The sequence below is a fragment of the Chionomys nivalis genome, chromosome 5 (assembly GCF_950005125.1).
Source record: "Chionomys nivalis chromosome 5, mChiNiv1.1, whole genome shotgun sequence".
Taxonomy (NCBI): domain Eukaryota; kingdom Metazoa; phylum Chordata; class Mammalia; order Rodentia; family Cricetidae; genus Chionomys; species Chionomys nivalis.
The window spans coordinates 29,244,723-29,266,691 of NC_080090.1; the positions used below are offsets into that span (position 1 = coordinate 29,244,723).

The 21,969-nt window shown below is 40.5% G+C and overlaps 2 protein-coding genes across 2 annotated transcripts in view; one reads left to right on the forward strand and one right to left on the reverse strand.

Moving 5' to 3' along the window:
• Appl1 (adaptor protein, phosphotyrosine interacting with PH domain and leucine zipper 1) overlaps positions 1-5,395 on the forward strand; it is a 43,147-nt gene extending 37,752 nt beyond the window's left edge. The window contains exons 21-22 of the mRNA XM_057769434.1: positions 348-437; positions 1,792-5,395. Coding sequence (XP_057625417.1) covers positions 348-437; positions 1,792-1,938 — 237 coding nt within the window. The 3' untranslated portion in view covers positions 1,939-5,395. The remainder of the gene's footprint in view (positions 1-347; positions 438-1,791) is intronic.
• Asb14 (ankyrin repeat and SOCS box containing 14) overlaps positions 345-21,969 on the reverse strand; it is a 28,290-nt gene continuing 6,665 nt past the window's right edge. Inside the window, exons 4-12 of the mRNA XM_057769435.1 lie at positions 19,156-19,241; positions 17,734-17,865; positions 17,487-17,645; positions 16,471-16,716; positions 11,517-11,688; positions 10,668-11,211; positions 8,855-9,008; positions 8,022-8,223; positions 345-1,869 (exon numbers count right to left, since the gene is read on the reverse strand). Coding sequence (XP_057625418.1) covers positions 8,045-8,223; positions 8,855-9,008; positions 10,668-11,211; positions 11,517-11,688; positions 16,471-16,716; positions 17,487-17,645; positions 17,734-17,865; positions 19,156-19,241 — 1,672 coding nt within the window. The 3' untranslated portion in view covers positions 345-1,869; positions 8,022-8,044. The remainder of the gene's footprint in view (positions 1,870-8,021; positions 8,224-8,854; positions 9,009-10,667; positions 11,212-11,516; positions 11,689-16,470; positions 16,717-17,486; positions 17,646-17,733; positions 17,866-19,155; positions 19,242-21,969) is intronic.

A 21,969-nucleotide genomic window follows, 5' to 3' on the forward strand; every position in this document is an offset into this window, starting at 1 on the left:
TTTCACACAAGCAAATAAATAAAATTGTTTTGCTAAACAAGATTAACAGTGGTTGCTATTGCTCATATAACATTTAGAATCTGGAGGCAGGTGGTGGTTGTACACACCTTTATTCCCAGCACTCCGGAAGCAGAAGCAGGCAGATCTCTGTGAGTTCAAGGCCAGCCTGGTCTACAGAGTAAGTTCCAGGACAACCAGGGCTACACAGAGAAACTCTGTCTGGAAAAACTATTGGTGTGCCTTATATAAAAGTGCTGAAAAGTTACAAAGGTTATGTTAGTTGAAACGTATAAAATTTAAAGTTGCTTCCTATTTAACATGTTTATTTTATTTCCCACCCCTTTTAGGATCGTAGAGCATCAGAAAAGCAAAAAGAAATAGAGAGAGTAAAAGAAAAACAACAGAAAGAGCTCAGCAAACAAAAACAGATTGAGAAGGTATTCCTTTATGTGAGATTGATGTGACTAATTCAGCACTGTGACTCTCAGACAGTTTCCAATTGGAAGTCCGTTTCTACCACATAGCCGGATGATTCATTGCGTAGTAGGAAAGGGGGACCTGAATTGCATAGTAGCTGCCATGAAATAGAGCATAACTTTCTGTTAAAGAAACATGCCAGAATTTTCGTATATCAATAATAGACATAATTGTCTTGCTGAAAGCCACAATGACTGTGAAAGGGAAAATACTTATATTAAGCATCAGTAGGCGTGTCATATTCACATATGTACACACACACACAAGCATACATACAAACATGCATGCACACTGCATTTAGCACAGGTTGGTCCTGGAAACCAGACTGGGGTAACAAGGGAGTGAAGAAAGGACAGACATGTGCACAGAAGAGCTGGGATGAGGAACTCTTCCTGATGGAGTGGTGCTTCCTACTGCACAGCAGCCCCAGAACCCAGAGTTTCTTATGAACGGTTCTTACAGAAGGGTGAGCAGTCTGTAGGGCTCTATAGGGAGCAGTCTCAGGTTGGAGCCATTCCTGAGGTTGGAGGAGGGACGAGGAAGCTGTTTTGCACACACTGTCAACACAGACGAGAAGGTAGCTTTGCCAGTTCCCATGGGTTAAAGACACTGTAGTCCTTGACAAGCTGTGCTCGTGTCAGTAATATGCATTCACTCAGAGCTTCCTCCATTTTCCCTACAGCACACCCTACTTTTTTTTTTTTTTTTTGGTGTGGTACTAATGATTAAACCTACAAAAGGGTAATTTAAAGTACACAATTTTCAGAACCAAAACTTGATTAGGTGATTCTATTAAGGGTGGTGGCATTGATGGTAGAAAAACAAGAGAGAAAGTAACTAGGGCATACTTATGTGGAGAGACCAGTAAGAACTAGACGTGAGTTGGATATATAGGCAAGATCTGAGGAAAGAAAATGACAAAGACAGCACAGAAGGACAGCTTAACTGAGGGGAGTGATATCTGGAGAGGAGCAGGGAATGGGGTGCGGAGGACAGTTTTACTCTCTGACTATACTGAGATATGAGGATATTCAGTACTTGGTTATTAGCCACAGAACAAGAAAGGGAGGATAAAATAACACACTTTTTTTGCATGTTTGTTTTTATGGTATTATTCAAAGTTCACCCTGGTGTCTCATTTGCTGAAAATACTTAGCCTTTCTTTTAATCAGATTACCAGAATTAAGCATGTGACAGGATTGGAGTGGCTCTCAAGCACAGTAAAAGTACATAGAAAACTAAGTCTGGGACACCATGTAGTTTTCCATTTGACTGCTGACAGTTAACTTAGTTTCTTTTTTATCTTTCCACCAGGACTTGGAGGAGCAGAGTCGGTTGATAGCGGCTTCCAGTAGACCAAACCAGACTGGTAGTGAGGGCCAGGTTGTTGTCCTTAGCAGTAGCCAATCAGAAGAGGGTGATTTGGGAGAAGAAGGGAAAAAAAGAGAATCAGAAGCATAATTTTTTGCTTTTTGATTGATTTTCCCCTTCCCCTGGAATGTGGCACAAGGTAACCGTGTTAAAAGATCAAGGAGGAGACTAAGCTTTATATTTGCTGTTTCAGCTTCACTTAAGAAAGACTAAGCATGATAACAAGTTATATTGAGCATATCCTTAAAAAATAAAATACTATGCATTATCATCAAATTCTGCTTACCTAAATAAGACCTGCTTACTTTCCTGTAGTAGATTGCTGAGAAATCATACTTGTTCAAGACATTTTACTTTGTGAACGCTTTTTATTTTGCAGTGTAATTGGCTGTTTCCATAAGAAATCATTTATTCTTCAGATTCTGACATTGGTATGTGTGCTCTCTCCCTTTCTTTAGGAATGTCTTGTTGGTAGTGAGGGAGTGTTCAACCAAATGAGCTTAAAATCCTTTCTGTTGAGACTTCTACAAGTTTGCTAATATTCTAACAATATTAAGTGTGCAGTAGGATTTGTATAAAATCACTAGGACAGTGGCAGATGGTGCTCTCGATTTCAGGGCATTTTCTGGACTTGCTCTACGTCTCTGATGTACTGTGACATGGCATAGGAAAGAGACTCAAGTGTCTTTGCAGGTGTTTGATGCAGTCCTTGGTATTTTGTCACCGTCTTCTCAGTTCTCAGGTTGGGACTTATTGCTGCAGAGCAGTGAGGGTTGGAATTTATTGAAAGATTTTTGTTGTTGTTGTTCAAACATTTTATATTAGAGTTGACATGTAAAGGGAGTGTTATAGAGTGATACATTGTATTTTCTGTATTGTGAAATAATTTTTTATTGATAATAAGTGACATTTCAAAAGATGTTGTATAACAATTATGTTTACTGCTTAGAATAAAAATGTGCAGTTTGGTTTAGAGAACATAATCTTTTAAATTTCAGACTGATAATCCCTGTATTTTCATAATCCCACATTTTGATAATGAATTGAATAGCCACTTTATATCCACAAAGGCAAATAATTTATGAGTGTAGAATAATTTGTACTAATTATTGTAAATACTTTTACTTTTCAAATGAACAAAAGATCTAATTCCATGAAAGACTGAAAAGGAATTGAACACCTCATATAGTATAGGACCAAGGAAGGAGTTAGCTTGCTACCAAGGTTGACATGTCCCTCAGTTCATCTTCTGTCAAACCTTTCCTCACTCAGATTTTAATCTTTTAATCAGATTTTATTTTCATGTGTTTTACATGAAAAAGTGTATATATGTGTATGTGTACAGGTTAAATATATTGAGTATTCTACATAGTCATACATTTATAGATTTTCAAGCGGTTAACCACTCATTTCACAAGTAATTTTCTCTTAGTTCTGAATTGAATATAGCTCAGTTTCACACTCTGTAAGTACAGTTTTCTGTAGTCATGAGATATCTATATATATATATATATATATATATATATATATATATATATATATTTGATCATGATACTGTTTTTAATTCATGTGCCAAATGGGTCTAGTGCTTACTTAACTCTTTAAACTTTTATGTTACCCAAATATACAGTTAATAAGTAGCAATTTATGGAGCCCATTTGGTTAAAAGTCTGTTTTGTACTTTCTGAAGGGAATGCTTTCACTTTAGTGTTTCCTTCTTGTTAAAACTAGAAATTGCTGTGCTCAGTACTTGACTACTTGTGGCAAGTCTTGCTTTAAAGATTTTTTGGGGGGAGGGGGTTTCAAGACAGGGTTTCTCTGTAGCTTTGGAGTCTGTCCTGGAACTAGCTCTTGTAGACCAGGCTGACCTTGAACTCACAGAGATCCGCCTGCCTCTGCCTCCCAAGTGCTGGGATTAAAGGCGTGCACCACCACTTTTAAGATTTTTGAGATTGGTAAGGTTTCTGACTTTTATTGTTGGTTTTGTTTTGTTTTTGTTGTCTGATTTTAGCAGTGTTGGGGATCAGACCCAGGCTCTCATATATGCTAAGTAAGCCCTCTACACTGAGCTGTATCCCAACCCAAGTTTTCAGTTTCATGAAGTGCTTTCTTGATATAAGATGTCCTGCGTACTGCAGGGGAAATCTATTTTACAGTAAGAGTGGTCACCATCGGGAGACAGCTTTAATTTCTGCTGCTATGTATGGCAGCAAAATGCTGTGATTTGGATAAATATTCAGGCTAGTGGTGAGAGTTTTCTAATTCTTTTTAAGTCACGTTTCTTAGGAATTCCCACAGTTGCTATCACGTCCACAGGTCAGACCAGAATGTGTTCCGACGCCCAGGACATGTCCTGAGTGCACTGAACATTTTCCATGGCCCAGCGTCTGTTCTGCCGCTGTTAAACTATAGGGATTTTGCACAACAGCTTTAGTCAGCTCTCCTGCTTGAAGAAAGCTGCCTGTGAGCTTCTTCCTAAACGTTGATGCTGATCTTGTTCTGTTGTACTGTCCTCCAAAAGCTCTCCCAGCTTCTTAGAAATTAACAAAATTTCTTTAAAAAGGAAGAGAAATTTAGCCTGCCTAATTCTACTGTGCATTTGGTTACCTATATTGACAGTTCTTACATAACTGTGTAATAAACTCAATAGAAAACCACTTCCTTCTGTATCCTTGCTAGAGACTTGCTGTAAATTTGCTAGAGACTGAAATTGTACCTTTGAACAGAGTCCCTGAATCTCTGAAGCTATTCTTGTTTTTGTCTTGTATTTAAAGACTACTTGGTGTTTAATTTTAAAAAAGAATTCCTAGCTTCACAGTTTTGGAATGAGGAAGTAGCCATTATCTGAGGAAAGAATAGCAGGATGTGCATAACATTGTAGGCGACGGGGTTCCGTGTGGTGGACGCTTGCGAGCCACTACAGGGACCACACTGTTTACAGTTGGAACTGACCATGCTGGCAGATCCTGAAAGCTTACCGTATTACAGAATCCTCCGGCATCTGAATGAAATGAACGTATTAATTTGCTTTGGTTAACAAGTCTGAGCATTTGTAGTAAGCAAGCTTTTCATCTTGTTTTTAGCAAGTTTGATTTATATCTCTATAATGAGATTTTTATTCTACATTAATAACAAAGATTTGAAACCAGAACCATGTGAACTTTTAATCAACCTCTAGCTACACTTGTAAGTAACTGACTTCAATTAATATGGATATTGGGGACTAAATGATAATTAATGTGCAAGACTGCTTTGTATATTTTGTGATTTTTGTAATGTAAGTAAATCGATTAACTCTTATTTCACTGATGATATTAACCAACTGTGCAGTGTACATATATTGAAAATCATGCAGATCTCTCTTTAAAACTGGATTTGTGATCATGGTATAGCTTGTGGGGCAGAGAACTTATTTTTTCATTTGTCAAAATAGGTATTTGCTGACAGGGCTTCAAGAAGTATGTTGTTGGGTTTTTTAAATGTATAATAAAGTCCATGATTTTTTTTATAAAGACTTTATGTATGAAATATTTGCTAGTTACTCTGAATTTTATTTCCCTACATAATTTCAGATATTTTCAGGCTGGGGCTGGAGAGATAGGTTAGCAGTCAAGAGCACACATTCCTCTTCAGGGCCTGAGCTCAGTTCACAGCGGCCACAGCAGATGGCTCACATTTGCCTGCAATTTCAGCTTCCATGGATCTGATACCTTCCTTCTAACATCAATGGGCATTGTGCTCACATGCACCTCCCCTCCCCCACATCCCCACATTACATACATATTCTCTGTAAAAAGACTACAAAAGTCACGGCCAGGTATGGTTGTGAATACTTGTGATTTTACCTTCTGAGAGGCAGATGCAGGTGGATCTCTGTGAGTTCCAAGCCAGCAGAGGTACTTACTGAGAAAAGACAATCCTCAGAAGTAGCATCTGCTATTTTGAGCACAAAGAAGTTGCATTCATACACTTATTATGAGACCAATACACAGCTTTAGAACTGGGTATATTTCAGTTACTTGGAATTTGTAATAGCTTCTAAGGCAAGCCTAGTAGCCTACGATGGCTTTGAATTCGAGGTCCTCCCCCTTTGCCCCCTGAATAGTTTGGATTATAGGCATGTGCTACTGCATTTGGATGAGTTTTTGTTTTTTATTTCTTTTTTTTTAATATCTATTTATTTATTATGTATACAATAGTCTGTCTGTGTGTATGCTCTGTGTGTTTTGGTTTGTTTTTGTTGTTTTCCTGAGACAGTCTCCTATAGCCAAAGCATCTTTGAATTTACCAGGTAGCTGTGGATGACCTTGAATTCTTGATCCTCTGCCTCCCAAGAGCTGAGATTACAGACATATACCACTATGCATGGTTTCAGAGCTACTTTAAAATTTATCTTTGCCAATTTCACACATGTACATATTTTAATTATATTTACCCCCATCACCACCTCTTATCCCTTTTCCATTCCTGCTGAGCCTCCTTTTCCTCTTAATAAGTTCCGCTCATGCAAGTATGAAGACAGGTCAGTACAAATGTAACATGTAAATAACCTACTGGAGTTTGAACCACTCACCACCAAGGAAAGTGACTCTCCTTTCCCTCAGCAGCTGTTAGTTACCAGTAGCTCCTTGAGAGCCCTCCCTGATCCATGCTGGGTTTATTTATTTGTTTGCTTTATTCATTTAGAGAGAGAAGTGTGTGTGTGTGTGTGTGTGTGCGCGCGCGCGCGCGCGCGCGCGCGCATTTGTGTGTCATGGTGTGTATGTGGAGATCAGAGTACAACTTGCTGGAGTTGATTTTCTCCTACCACTGAACTCTGGGGGTCAGATTCTGGCCATCAGGCTAATGTGGGGAGGAGCACTTTTCCCTCTGGCACCACAATGGAATGCTGGTGTGCTCCGTCTTGTGCAGATAGCCACAGTTTCTGTGAGCTCATGTGATCACGATAACTATGGCAAGTACAGTGTTTCATAGCAACCCTGCCCATCCTCTCTCTCTGACTTGTGTATGTGTTTCCTATCTTTTAAATTTTTATTTACTTTTTACATACCAATCCCAGGGCCCCCTCTCTCTTCTCCTGCTCTTCCCACCCCCATTCTGTTCCTCAGAAAAGGGTAAGGTCTCTCCTGGGAGGTCGACTAAGTCTGTCCCATCACCTCATTGAGGCAGGACCATGTGTGTCCCATCTCCCCCCACACCTCGCCCCTATGCCTAGCAAGGTGTCTCTCCATAGAGAATGGGCTCCCCAAAGTCAGTTCATGCATTAGAGTTAGATCCTGGACCTACTGCCAGTGCGTCCATCTACTGCCCAAGCCACACCATTGTCACCTGTATCAAGGGGCCTAGTTCGGTCCTGTCTCTGACCCATAACAGGGTTTCTGCCCCTTCTGCTGCTGTGTCTTTTGAGCCCCACAGAGGGATATTATGAATGTTTTGTTTAAGACCAAGCACTCAACAGTTATTTATTCTTAGCATTTTCATCAGTTATGAGTCTTTACCTTACTTGACACCTACCAAAAAAAGAAACATCTCTGATCAAGGCTGAGACTAATTTATGAATATAATGTGTTTAAGAGGCACTTTGAAAACATGTTCACTCAGCAAAACAGCAGCAGGATTCTTCCTAGGGCTTATGACCTCTCCAGCCTGGGGCTTTAAAAACAACCACAACACCTCCCCAAAAGTAACCCAGGTTTATAGTACGAGGCGTGAATGAATACCTTCTTGTGGAGTGAGTCTCAAATCCAATCAGCAGTTTGGTAGCTCATCGCAGTTGCATCAGGGGTACATGTTGCCTGGCAGTTCAGTACTGTCCCTAACATAGAGTCCCGTACCCCGCCCCCAGATGCCTTCATAGAAGCTCCAGCTCTAGGAAAGCTAGCCAGCAAGGAGGAAACTTCCGGTTCGTTTCTGGATATCTTTGTGTCCTGCAACCAGAGTGCGTGATATCTTCAGCAATATCATCTCACCAATGAGTCATGGCGGGCAGTCAAGAGCAAGAGCAATAACCTGTATTGTCTGAGAGACTGCTGAACCTCTTAACAGCTCACAGAGAGGGGTCCCACACAGAATGACTTTTTACATGATGTAGACTACACTGAAGTTTTAATTACTGAGCAAAGAGAAAGTCATTTAAAACAAGTAAATTGTGAAGAAAATGCTGCAGATTATACCTTTTTCCTCCAGAATAGGTCCATTACCAGGTTCCTGAAAAACTCTCTTGTCCGCAAAGGTCATATTCTTTGTAAAGGACGTAAGCTTTTAGACGGTTGGGCAATGGAAGAAATGACATAAAGACAGGGCAACGCAGATGTAACCGTCCCATACACTTCCGGATCTTGAGGCGGCACAAGTGTTTTAGAGAACGAGGGTTTGCTAAAACAGAAAGAATCACTTTGTTTTTTGGTGACTGAGGGCTTAGTTGGCAAATGTATTTGATATCTGTGTTAATAGCATTTGTTTGCCATTCTGTCTGTAGGGCAACAGCTCTTCAGTTTTCATCGCTGTCTTCTGTATTTCAGAAGCACGTCAGTTGTGAGTCTGACTTGGTGAGACTCCCAAATCTTTCAAGTACTTAAATATCAGCTCTCCCATCCTGTCTCTTGGAATTGGCTAAAAGTTCAAAGATCACCCCAGTAGAAGCAAGATATAAGAAAATCTTATTTTGACCCAAGCAAGAGAATTCATTTTGGGGAAGCATCATTTTATATGCTACAGGGTTAGAATGTAGCTTTCCCTCTTTTTATTGCCAGTTCATAACTTCTAATTCTTGGGTATGTATTGTTCCCCATAGCCATAGCTTAAATGGATTGGGTAAAAAGTGTTATCTGTTCATAAAGTAAGTAATTAGATTTCATTTGATGGGAAATGATCACACATTATTAATAACAAAATTAAAGACTAGTATTTTTCTATTCTTTTTAGGTCAACCTTTTAATCAGAAGAATGTTCTAAAATAAAATAGATAAGTGTTTTTGTAAGAATTATCTATAAGAAAGATACTTACTCAAGATCAAATGTATTTCTGGCCAGAGCTTCTGTTTTTCAAGCACAGCTTTCAATTTTGAGCAGATTTGCACTTGATCAACATAATCAAGCATCACACGGACAACTTTTCCAGAGAGATGCTGTAGCCATGACAAAGTTATGACTTCACAGAACTGAGAGGAGAACAAGCAGAAAGCAAGTAAAAGAGTGCTGAGCATCCGTGGTTTGGCGGCATAATGAAAAGAGCACTAAACTCAGTGCATGAGCTCGCCTGACCTCAGTGTGGCCCCGGAGCCTCACAGGGCAATGAGGTTTGGCAGGTAGTTACCTGTGTGTTCTTCTTGGCCGTCTGCAATAAAGATGGCCTTGTAACTGACAGTTCTAGCCATCAGATGTGAGTGGGAGTCTGGGTAGTTGGAATGTGGGTGTGTGTTTCTGTTAAATACAACACTGTCTAGTTGGAAGATAACTTAGTTCTGGATCTTGTAGGAGAAAAGAATGAGACACTTGGGTTATTTTTAAAAGACATTTAGCATCTTTAGTCGAGCCATCTTGCTAATCCTACTTTTTTTTTTTTTTTGGATAGACTTTTACTATGTTGCTCAGGCTGACCTCAAGTAATGTTTCCTGAGTAGCTGGGACTGCATGCATCATGCCCAGCTGTCATTTCACTAAAGCTTTTGTGTTTTTCCATTTTCTGTTATTTATAACCTAAATCTGATCCTGATGCTGTTTGTCTTTAAATAATGTACGTGCCCTTAGACAAGATGCTCAAATGAGAAAGTTATAATGTATGTGCTGTTCAGAATAATACCAGATGGTGTATGCCTAAATGCCAAATCAGTGTAAATAAAGTAACTCATACACTTATTCCCTGAAACACCACCTTTTCCTTCATCAAACTGTTTCAAAATCTTTCATTCACCATCTTATTTGTTTTCAATTTTTTTTTTTTTTTTTGAGAGGGAGCATGTTTTGAGACAGGGTTTTTCTGTGCAACCTTGGCTGTCCTGAAACTCACTGTATAGGCCCGGCTGGCCTCAAACTCATAAAGAATCACCTGCCTCCCAAGTGCTGGGATTAAAGGTGTGCACTACCACCACCCAACCCTTGTTTTCAAATTTTGATAATATAGGTTCAGGTGTATAGAACATCCACTATGTACAAAGCACAGACCTAAAAGGCAACAAAATGAACAAGAAGTGATGTATATATATATTTCTGAGGGATTCAAATAGTTAAAATGATAATTCTAGGTAAATGCTATTAAAGAAATATCCACAGTAAGAGAATTGATTGAGGGAGGAAACTTTTAGGGTGGATAAGGAAGGGCCCGTGGGAGAGGACACTTGAAATAACACCAGAAAAGTGAAAGAAGCCATTTGAAAGCCCTGGAAAAAGTTGGTGAGGAAAATAACAGAGGAGTTAAAGCAAAACCAAGAGACTGATATGTGATTCTTTTCATCATAAAAATGGCAAAAGGAAATGGGCTCATCAAATTTGAGAGCTAAAGAAACAGTGATTATAGGTATGTGGAACTTGGAAACATTTTAGCTAAGTAAATCATTCAAAGAAAAAGCTAGAGTACAAGATCTTTAAAACCTTGCTCTTGTGTTGAACTTGTGAAACACCTCATATTTCTGACTAAAGTCACTTTCTCCTCGGAGTTCTTTCTACTTCTTACATCTTCCCACTGTGGGTTTATCTTATGATGTAGCATACTGGAGTCTTCCCAACAGGAGCTTCTCCAAGGGCATATTGTATCTATTGTTATAGTTCTAAGACTAGAGACAATAACTGTTTACCAAATGCCACCAGTGCTGTGGACTTACCATAGTATCTTTAATAACTGTAGGTGTCCAGCCTTCAAAAGTACAAAAACGATGAACTCTGTCCCCGTGAGGACAGTCAAAACATCGCTCTGTGTCATACCCATAATTCAGTAGCATCCTGAGCATGACTTCGTCTTTCAGTGAGTATTGCAGTGCCGATGGGAAATGCAAAGGGTTAACTCTGCAGAAGTAGTTGACATTGGCCCCGTGCCTCAGTAGTAGACTTATGAGCTCATGGTTGCCCATCCTGAGAGCTATCTGTAGGCAGTTGACTGGGTCTTGATTGGGTAGAGCGCCAGCATTCAGAAGCAGTTTAACTGAAGAGAGGTCACCATTTGAAACAGCGAAATACAAGGCTGACTTCCTTTGATCATCATAATGTTTACGGACTCTCTGATCTAGCATGAAATTCACATCAAATCCAGCCTGAATGAGAATTTCCAGACATTGGGGGTGAGCCCCAGCTGCTGCACAGTGAACTGGACTGATCCCACTCCTCTTGATGGCAGCAATATCCGTAACTGGAACCAACATCTTTAGAGCTCTGGGAAAAAATTTTCAAATGCACTTCAGGTTGTTACAATGCAGAGTTAACCTATTTATGAGATTGTTAGCCCTACATTGAATGATATATGTTAACCAGATGGTATTTAGGATCCCTACCAAAAGTGTTAGTTTCTTCAAGAAACTCAGATGTCAAGTAAAATTGAATGGAACTACTGTTAAGGGAAAAACTCCGAATTAGCCAGATTACCTGAGGCCCAAGGTTTCCATGTTTCCCAAGCAGTTCTCTAAAGAAATTTAGTTATTACTATTTCCTGTTTCTTACAATTACAGAATTGAACTTACAATAAGTGGCCTTTGTCAGCTGCCACATGTATGGGCAGGTGGCCTGAGCTTTTAGGGATGTTGGCGTCAGCTCCATACTCTAGCAAGAGAGTCACAGAGTCTGGATTTCCTCCTCTAACGGCTTCAAGTAAAATGGAGGAAGAATCAGAGGCCTGACTGTGAACATCAGCTCCTAGAAAGAGGAGAAGGCTCATTAGGCAAAGATTCTTTTCCACTATTGCTTAAGCAATCTTAATATACCATCACCTCCACAGAGAAGCAGCTCAGCCGTTAAGAGCAATTGTTGCTTTTCCAGAGGACCAGTGTTTGTTTCCCAGCACCCACAAGGTGGTTCACAACCATTGGGAACTCCAGTTCCAGGGGATTTGATGTCCTCTTCTTACCTCTGTGGGCACTATACATGTATATGGTGCACATACACACATGCAGACAAACACTAATACACTTAAATATAAAATTTTTGAAAAACAGTCAGCACCTGTTATAGTAATACACTAAGAACCGAAGACATAAAATATGTGCTTCCTTTTCCCACGTGCTGTATAAACTAGTTGGGAAGAAAACCATGGGCTAAGTAGTTCAGTTGACTTTCAGAGTTTAATAGATCGTTTGATTCATATTTTACCAAGTATTCCTACTTGAAGTCCAGTAGGAATACTTGGTAAAAGCAGCTTTCTTTCTAGACCGGCTTATAAAAGTCACCCTTTCCCACAGCATGCTTACATGCAGAGTGGCCCAAGTGGCTGGCTACATTTCTATGTCAACTAATGATGTTTTGATGACAAGGGACATTAGTTATTTTTCAAATGATTACAGACTTCATAGTAAAAGACCCTAATTCTTCTTAGTTAAAGTTGAGGGCTGTCGATAGCTACAGAGGTAAGTGTATCCACACTTCGTCGAGTATGTAGGTTAAGTGTCCTCTAGAAGATCTAGGGCAGGGACTGGGAGGGGAGCTGGGAGCTGAAGAAAAGAAAGATGTCAGAGTAGATGCTAGAAGTCTCGATAAAGCCGAGTGCATTCTGAGCATATTTGGAGCTCAATAAAAAGAATGTGCCTGTAATATAGAAGACTCCTTCATCACAAGGGCTGCACAAGAACCTCATTTCTAGAATGCAGTAAGCAATAATAACCAGTTTTGAATGTTCACTACTATGTCCTGGTTCCTTTATATGTATAAAAATTTCTAAACTTGGGGCTGGAAAGATAGCATAGTGGTTAAAAGTACTTATTGCTCTTCCAGAAGACCTGAATTGAGTTTCCAACACCCAGGTTGGATGGCTCACAAGCACCTTTAACTCCAATTGTAGAGATTCAATGGTCTCTTCTAGCCTTCTTGGACATCTACACACTAGTAGCACACACACACACACACAGACAGACATGTAATTAAACATAAAATCTTGGGCAAGAGTGATGACACACACCTTTAATTCCAGTACTGGAAGGCAAAGGCAGGTGGATCTCTGAGTTTGAGACCAGCCTGGTCTACATGGTGAGCTCCAGGACAGCCAAGGACAGCCAGAGCTGCATAGAGAGGCCCAGTCACAAAAATCAAAGATAGGGGGCTGGAGAGATGGCTCAGAGGTTAAGAGCATTGCCTGTTCTTCCAAAGGTCCTGAGTTCAATTCCCAGCAACCACATGGTGGCTCACAACCATCTGTAATTACCTCTGTAATGAGGTCTGGTGCCCTCTTCTGGCCTTCAGACATACACACAGACAGAATATTGTATACATAATAAATAAATAAATATTTAAAAAAATCAAAGATAGATTAAAAATAATCTTACGGAATATCTAAACTTCACAACCTCAGAAGTAGGTTCTAATATCCTCATTTAAAGGTGAAAAAATTCAGGCTTTCTGAGTTTTAAGTTCCCCAAAGACACAGAGCTAGTAGACAAGCAAGGTGATTAAGATGAGAAAGTGGAAATTTTGATTGGTATTATTTATAAAGTAATAAAAAAGAGGAAAAAACAAAACAACAACAATAAAAATTTGTGTGCACATCTCCATAGCCAAGCTTACTTCTTTGAGACCATGTTGCTACTGTGCCGCACAGGATGGTAAAGTATGATTTAGAGTCAGATATGACTTCAAATGCTGGCTCACTGGCTAGCCTATGATGGCTAATCTAAAGGGTTAAAAAGATTTAAAATTTGTTCTCTTTCTCCATCTCTATATTTAAATCACTGATCTAAACAAAGGTTTACTCTTAGTCTAGAGATGTGGTTTATTAGAGTTCCTTTGAGAATGCAAAAGACTGGTTTAAACCCTAGCAATACACACACACACACACACACAGAGACAGAGACAGAGAGACAGAGACAGAGAGACAGAGAGAGAGAATTCTTAAAGATCTGGTATTTACTTTTTGTTATTCTAGCGAATAACATCTAACAACGTCTCTTAGATCACATGTCAGGTGTCATGCTAAAATTTAATAGGCATTTGATGGAGATCTGCTTCCTGTATAGAAAAGAAGTAAGTGTACAAAGGACAGAACTTTTCTTCAATATAGGGGACTCTGCCATCTAGAAAATTGCAGACTGGGACTACATATTACTAAAACCCAAAACTTCTGGATATAAGGAGAATTAAAAAAAGATAGGTATACTGTTGGGACTTCATACACTGCTTCATTAGACACATTAATGATGATCTCAATGATCTATAAGTTTTCTGACCAAAGGTTCCTGCTAGTCATCCCAGAATCTAGAATGGCCATCACTATAATTCAGTGTTGCGGTAAGGGAGTGGGTATACTGGAAGAAGTGTTGCAGCTGGTGCTGCCTTTGATTCTCTTTCCTCAAGTGCAGGCTGAGGTTGATATCTGCCTCACATATTTAAAGGACTGTGCGTGGCACACAGACTGCTAAATGCCTGTGGCATAGACAGTGCTCTGTAAACATGAATTGTCCTGTTTTCCCCAGGAGTTTGGCTGTTAGAGCAGAGGCTAGGACCCGAAGCGGTCAGGAGGAATTTGCTCTTATCTTAGCAACTTGGTGACAAATTGCCTCATGAATACCTTGGGGGTGTGGAGGGAGAGAAACAGAGAGGAGATATGCTAGCTAGCTAGATGATAGATGATAGATAGATAGATAGATAGATAGATGATAGATTGATAGATGATAGATTGATAGATGATAGATAGATAGATGATAGATAGATAGATAGATGATAGATGATAGATGATATATAGATAGGTAGATAGATAGATAGATAGATAGATAGATAGATAGATACATAGATAGATAGATAGATAGATAGATAGATAGATAGATAGATAGATAGATAGCAGATACACAGTAATATTAGTAGAATATTCCTTTACACTGTGTGAAGATACTTCACTGTGATTGAATTAATAAAAAGCTAAGCAACCAATAGCTAGGCAGGATTTTTAGGGTAGCGAGAATGCTGGGAAGAAGAAGGGGCAGAGTTGCTAGGAGTTGCGAGCCAGAGATGGAGGAAGCAGGAAAGCAGCATGAGCCGTGCAGCATAAAGGTGGTAAGTCCATGAGGCAGAAAGTGAGTTAATAGAAACAAGCCTAAACTATCAGTTGTGCTTTCATAATTAATAACTCCCTCATTATGCTAAGAGAGTTTTACTTTTGTGTTAGTTGCTCTTTTCTACAAAGTCTCTGCAACAATCCATGTTCTCTCTCTCCCTCCTCCTTTGCTCTCAACTTTGTCTCAACCACATAAATATCCAGTAGCTACTCACAGCTTACAAAACAAAACAAAACAAAAATGGGAGATGGCTGGCAGGACAGAAAAAGTCTACCCATTCTAGTTGTAGTGCTTCAAGTAAAATGCTGCAGGTCCCTGAGGGGCGCAGAGGCAGGGGGAGTGGGCAGGGCTTGTCTCTTAAAGGGACAGGACAGACCATTACAGTTGTGTGTTTTTTTAAAAATTATTTATATTTTATGTCCATTGGTGTTTTGCCTGCATGTAAGTCTCTGTGATGGTGTTGGATCTCCTGATACTGGAGTTACAAACAATTGTGAGCTGCCATGTGGGTTCTGGGAATTGAATGCTGATCCTCTGGAAGAGCAGCCTTGCTATTAACCACTGAGCCATCTCTCCAACCTTGGGAGTAGTGTTTTATATCAATGAGATATCTGTTTTTGTTTTTTGTTTTTGTTTTTTGTTTTTTTTTGTCTTGTTTTGTAAGCTGTGAGTAGCTACTGGATATTTATGTGGTTGAGACAAAGTTGAGAGCGAAGGAGAAGGAGGGAGAGAGAGAACTTGGATTGTTGCAGAGACTTTGTAGAAAAGAGCAACTAATACAAAAGTAAAGCTCTCTTAGCAGGATGAAGGAGTACTGGGCAAAAGTCATCTGCAGCCTCAGAATTTGTAAAATTGTGTCACAAGAAATTCATTCTCCATGTTCAGGCTTTTGTTTTTGGACAGGGTTTCACTGCATAACCTTGACTTAGCTGTCCTGGAACTTGCTCTGTAGACCAGGTTGGCCTTGTACTCACAGTGATCCACCTGCCTCTGCCTCCTGAGTGCTGGGATCAAAGGTGAGCACCACCACCGTCCAGCTGAGTTCAGGCTTTTAACAGTCAAGATTCACACACAATTTTCTCAAACACTGGTCTTTATAAAAATGTTAACATGTATTATTTTGAAATACCCCATCAGGAGGAACTCTTGGGGAACCTGGAGAGATGGCTCAGTGGTTAAGAGCACTGGCTGCTCTTCTAGAGGACCTGGGTTCAATTCCTAGAACCCACATGGCAGCTCGCCACTGTTTTAACTCCAGTTTCCAGGCATCTGACTCCCTCTTCTGGCCTCTGTGGACTTTGCATTCATGTGGTAAATTTAAATAAGTATTAAAATATTAAACACAAATAAATAGATCTTTAAAAACAAGCACTAAACCCTACTAACCAAACCCAGCCCTGGCTCTCAGTCCTCCTGTAATCAGTCACTAAGCAAATCTTGCCTTTCTGCAGTAACAGTTCCATGATTTCAGTGTGTCCGCCTTGAGCAGCAAGGGCAAGAGGAGTAAACCCATAGGAGCTCCGTGCATCTGGGTGTGCCCCCGAAGTCAGCATCAGCTTTACCATGTCCCAGTTGCCGAGCTTGGCAGCTTCATGGAGAGCTGTCCTCTTGTTGGCACATCGCAGATTGACATCTGCGCCATGACTGATCAGCAAGGTAGCCATGTCATAGGAGTCTTTCAGAACAGCTGGGAAATTGTGAGGTAGACATTATATAAGAGAGGCTTAAGGTAAGTGGCATATTAGCTAGTGCCCTGCAGTTTCTTAAGGAATTTTTCCCCTCTTTCCCATGCTCCAGCATTCTGTTTAGTGTTCTGCCCAAATCTGTGCAATCCCCGCAAGCCAACAAGGAGACTGAGTCCCATATGTAAAAGCAGTACAGGTGCTCCCTGAGGTTCTTTTGGATGAAACTGATCATGGAGTTGCAACAACCAAATCATAGTCCCAGCTAGAGTCACAGCACCACAAACACACAACATGAATAAATGGAAGGCAAACATCCAGAGAGGAAGACAGCTGCCCACCATCACTGTGAAAGGCTTCAGAGTTTAATGTGTGTTTGCCTTTATGTGACTATTATCACGCCAGACACCCGCAGTTTTGAGGGTGTGGGGCTGACCCACACTCCTGTGGTGTAGTGCTCTGTAGCTTATGCATGGCCTTCTCAGAAAGACTCAACCCCAGGAACCAGCCATTATTATTCTCTGTCTTTCCCAACTATCTTTCTTCTTCCTCAGAGGATTTTTCTTTTTTAAGTTTTGTTTCTTGGGATATGGTCTCAAAATACATGCTAGCTTTCAGTTCACTGTGTGAGCTAAAAGTCGAGAATAGTTACAAGTGGAAGTTACAAGCTGGATACAAGCTAAAACACAGGTTTCTCTGTCCAGCAGGGACCAAATGGACAGTGTGGGCATGGAGAAGACCTAGACCCTTCTTTAAAGACAAGCTGCCCATTTACCTGTAAAAAGAGGAGAACTGCCTTCAAGATTCTTAGCATTTGGATCGCAGCCATTGAGAAGTAGAAAATGGGCATTTTCTAGGAGGCTACTGCTGACAGCCAAAAAAAGTGGTGTTTCTCCATTGTGGGTGGTTTGTTCCCACATACTGGGTTTGGTAGCTGAAATAAACCCATCACACCACACAGGTTAAGATGCAGAAATAAACTTATTCTTCAGAAGCATCAAGGGGAGCGAAAAGGAGTTTACCGCTCAGGGTTATTTCCAAGATGTTCCTGTTTAACTGCACTGCCGCAGTATGCAGAGGAAGCCAACCATCCCCATTGGCTTCATCAAATGCAGAATGGTACTTGGTTAGGTGTGCCAGTGCATCTTCCTTACCTAGTAACAAGGAAAACAAAACAGATTCTTATTTGGCACACACGGGAGCCCATGCTGCTTCTGGAATCTACACCAAAACTGGTGGAAGGAGTGGAATCCAAGCACCATCTTCAGTGACAGGCAAGTTTAAATGTCATGAGACCAGCATTGAGGCCTTGCACCCAGCATTCCACCCCCAGCTCTGTCTGCACAGGAGTTCTGGCATTCTTTGATAAGTTATGCTGAAGTATTTTATCCCAGAAAAGACCACTTCAGACTCTGGGTCACTCGAATGCCTTGTCTATAGGAGAATAGTAAAAAACCAGAGACAGATACTGGGGTTCAACCTGAAGATCAGAAAAGCAAAGCAGCCAGCCACTAGAGAGCTCTTACATCTTTGAAATCTTCAGACTGAAATAGGAGTGAGTTCCTGTCTCATTCTGCCTTATATTCCTCTCTAGTGCTGTGATTAAAGGCATGCACTACCACAGCCCAGCCTCTATGGCTGATTAGTATGGTTGCTGGGATTAAAGGTGTGTGCCACCGCTGTCTGGCCTGTATGGTTGACTACTGTGGCTGCTTTGTGCAGACCTTCAGGCAAGCCTTATTTATTAAAACACAATTAATATACCAATATATTTCCCCTTTTTGTCTAAAAAATAAATAATATGAGAAACTATATGTAGTAAGTACAATTTATAAAATAAATATTGGCAATAAATACATCAACAAATCTAGTACACTTACATTTGACAAATTCTGAGAAAATATTCCATATCTATACTATCTTGGTGAGCCCAAAGTCTTGTACCTAAATTACTTTCTATCATAACTTGCTTTCTGCATCTGGCAAATGGGGAAAACTATAACTATCTAGTCTTCAACTCCCTCAGAGGCCCAAGGAGGAAATAATATTAACCACGTAAGCAGGAAGTGTGAACAAGCAACTTCCATAAAATGTGAGAAATGACAGAAACAGCTGGCAGTCTGGACAGTCACCCAAAGTTCCTCTGCAATGTTGGGGCGTCCATCCATATCCTGTAGGCCTAGCACATCTGACAGACGTTTCTGTGAAGTAGGATATTCTGAGGGGTTGTCCCTCTTTGTCTTGACAATATTTGACAGTCACTCTCTTGTGTCCTGCTTGTCTAATTAGGACAGCGGACTGTTGAGGCAAGGGCACTTTCTTGACCAGTGGCTCACATTGAACACAATGAAAGTAAACTCCATGTGGAGTTTCTTCAATGCCCATCATCTTCTCCAAAGTAGATGGAGCACGGAAGGAATGCTGCCACCACTGTAGCTCAGCACACGTTGAAGGAGAATAGGAAGAGTACTTAACTGTCTCTATTGCTTCAACTATCTTCTTATGGTCAGCACTCGAAATGGAATGGGACCTGCACAGAAAAAATACGTAGTTAGAAATCTAATGTTTCTGATGGAAGCCCAAAGGAAAAGGCAAAAGCTTTTACTCAGGGCTGAATTCCCATACGAGGCAACCATGAAACCTAGAAGACCACTTGCCACGAGGGTGGGCATGGTGGGCATGCAGCCTAGTGTTAGAACTGCTTCTCTAACATGCACAACATCTCAGGTTTGATCTCCAGTGCACATACCCACGCATGCACACACATGTGCTTGTGCATGCATGCAAGGGTTGGGGGAGAGAGAGAGATCCCATTTGTAAAATGTAGTATGTTTCCCAATACATTATAGGGAAACTGCCTCTCCAGCTCTGTCATTAAACATAACTTATTAAACATAACTTCTTGGAGGCAAGGAAAAGGGTCGACTTGGGAGCCTAGACTGCAGTATATGTCCTCAATAAGTGTTGCTGAATTGACTCAAATCTGTCTGAGATTGAAATATCATCATACCACATAAAAAATTGATAGCTACTCTATGATTTAGAAAAAAAATATTGTTAGAAAGTACATAATCAGGGTGTGGATTCCCCATAGGCATAATTCTTTCTCAGGAAACAGTAACAGTTTAAATCCTTTTATGAAAATACCTAAACATCAAAGCATTGTATATGAATTTTTAAAATTTGAGACAGGCTCTCACTGCGTAGCCCAGGGCTGCTTCAGATCCCTGCCTTGTTTCTGACTGCAGGCGTTGCAGGCAGGCACCACTGTGCCTGGAATCAATACATGCATCCTAGATTCCTTTCTCTGATTACTCAAGGAGTCCAGGTTGGATAGAATGAAATTTCTTCGACCCTTTGTCCTGTTCACAATGTGGTCAGTTGCTTTCCTTTAACATTTAAAACTGTGCTTACGGGTTGAGTGCTGTGTTAGTTTCTTTCTGTAAGAAAGGACTGCACTGTTACTGACTTTAAACAGCAAAAACCCGTTCCTTTGCAGTTCTTTGATTCTGGACTCTGGACAGATCTGGCTTCTCCTGAAGGTTCTAGTTAAGGCTCTGTTTTCTTGTCTTCTACAGCTTCTAGAGCCATCATGTGGTTTTTGGTCTGTGGACCCATTCCTTGTTCCTCCAGGTCCTTGATTGGGTGCAGCCCTCCCTTCCACGACACCTTTAGGTTCTTTCCTTTTCCTGCCTCCACCTTCCCCTAGGGTCCTTGTGATTACACTGGGCCTGCCCAGGTCACCTACACTAGGTGGTTAGCATGCTTAATCCCGTTTAAGTTTACTGCAGTTTATTATGTAAGGTTTGCACATTCAGGGTCTAGGTATTAGGGAGCAAGCACTTTCAAGTGGACCACTACTCTACACAGCAGAAGAATGTTCTTGTTTTCCTTTGTGTGTGCGGTCTGCGTGTTTACATGTTCACATGTGTAGTCATGTGCAAGAAGAGAAGAGGCCATCATCTGGTCCTTTCTCCATTGCTTCTCTACCATGTCTCTCACCTGGCGCTCATTGTGTCAGCCAGATGGGCTATTGGCTGGCCAGTGTGCTCTAGGTACTGACATGTCTCCGTCTTCCCTGAGCACATCACGGATGTACTCCACCATGTCTTGTATCGATGTGGTTGCTGGGTATCTGAAGTTAGGACCTCATGTTTGTGCAGCAAACACCATACCCATCTCCCACTCTAGATTTTCAACACCAACAAAAACCTGACCCAATTGACAATCTTCTCTGGGTATTGTACAAGTTTTGAAGTTTAATAAGAAAATTTATGTAATGACTATAATTTCAATTTCCATGAAATATTTCCTTACTTAGTCAAAATCTCTTACACTTTTAGACTAAAAATATTAATTAAAAATCAATTGCTTGGGCCAGGCGGTGGTGGCGCACGCCTTTAATCCCAGCACTCGGGAGGCAGAGGCAGGGATCTCAGGGAGTTCGAGGCCAGCCTGGTCTACAAGAGCTAGTTCCAGGACAGGAACCAAAAGCTATGGAGAAACCCTGCCTCAAAAATCTAAAAAAAAAAAAAAGAAAAAAAATCAATTGCTCGGTTATGGATTTAATACCATAATCATAAAACTGATATGACAAGACAACCTAATGGTCTGTACCCCATTTTTTAAATTGGATTATGTGATCTTTTGTGTTCAGTTTCTTGAGTTCTTTGTATACTTTGGAGATCAGACTTCTGTCTGATGTGGGGTTAGTGAAGATCTTTTCCCATTCTGTAGGCTGTCATTTTTTCTTGTTGACCATGTCCTTTGCTTTACAGAAGCTTTTCAGTTTCAGGAGGTTCCATTTATTAATTGTTTTTCTCAGTGTTTGTGCTGCTGGGGTTATATTTAGGAAGTGGTCTCCTGTGCCAATGCATTCAAGTGTATTTCCCACTTTCTCTTCTATTAGGTTCAGGGTGGCTGACTTTATGTTGAGGTCTTTGATCCATTTGGCCTTGAATTTCGTGCATGGTGATATTTATGGGTCTATTTTCATTCTTCTACATATTGATAACCAGTTATGCCAGCACTACCTGTTGAATATGTTTTCTTTTTTCCATTTTACATTTTTTGCTTCTTTGTCAAAAATCAGGTGCTTGTAGGTGTGTGGATTGATATACGGGTCTTCTATTCAGTTCCATTGGTCCTCCTGTCTGTTCCTGGGTCTTTTGCTTTTCTATATAAAAGTTGGCCTAAATACCCCTAAACTGAAGAATGTATAAAGCAAATGTGGTACATTTACACAATGGAGTACTATA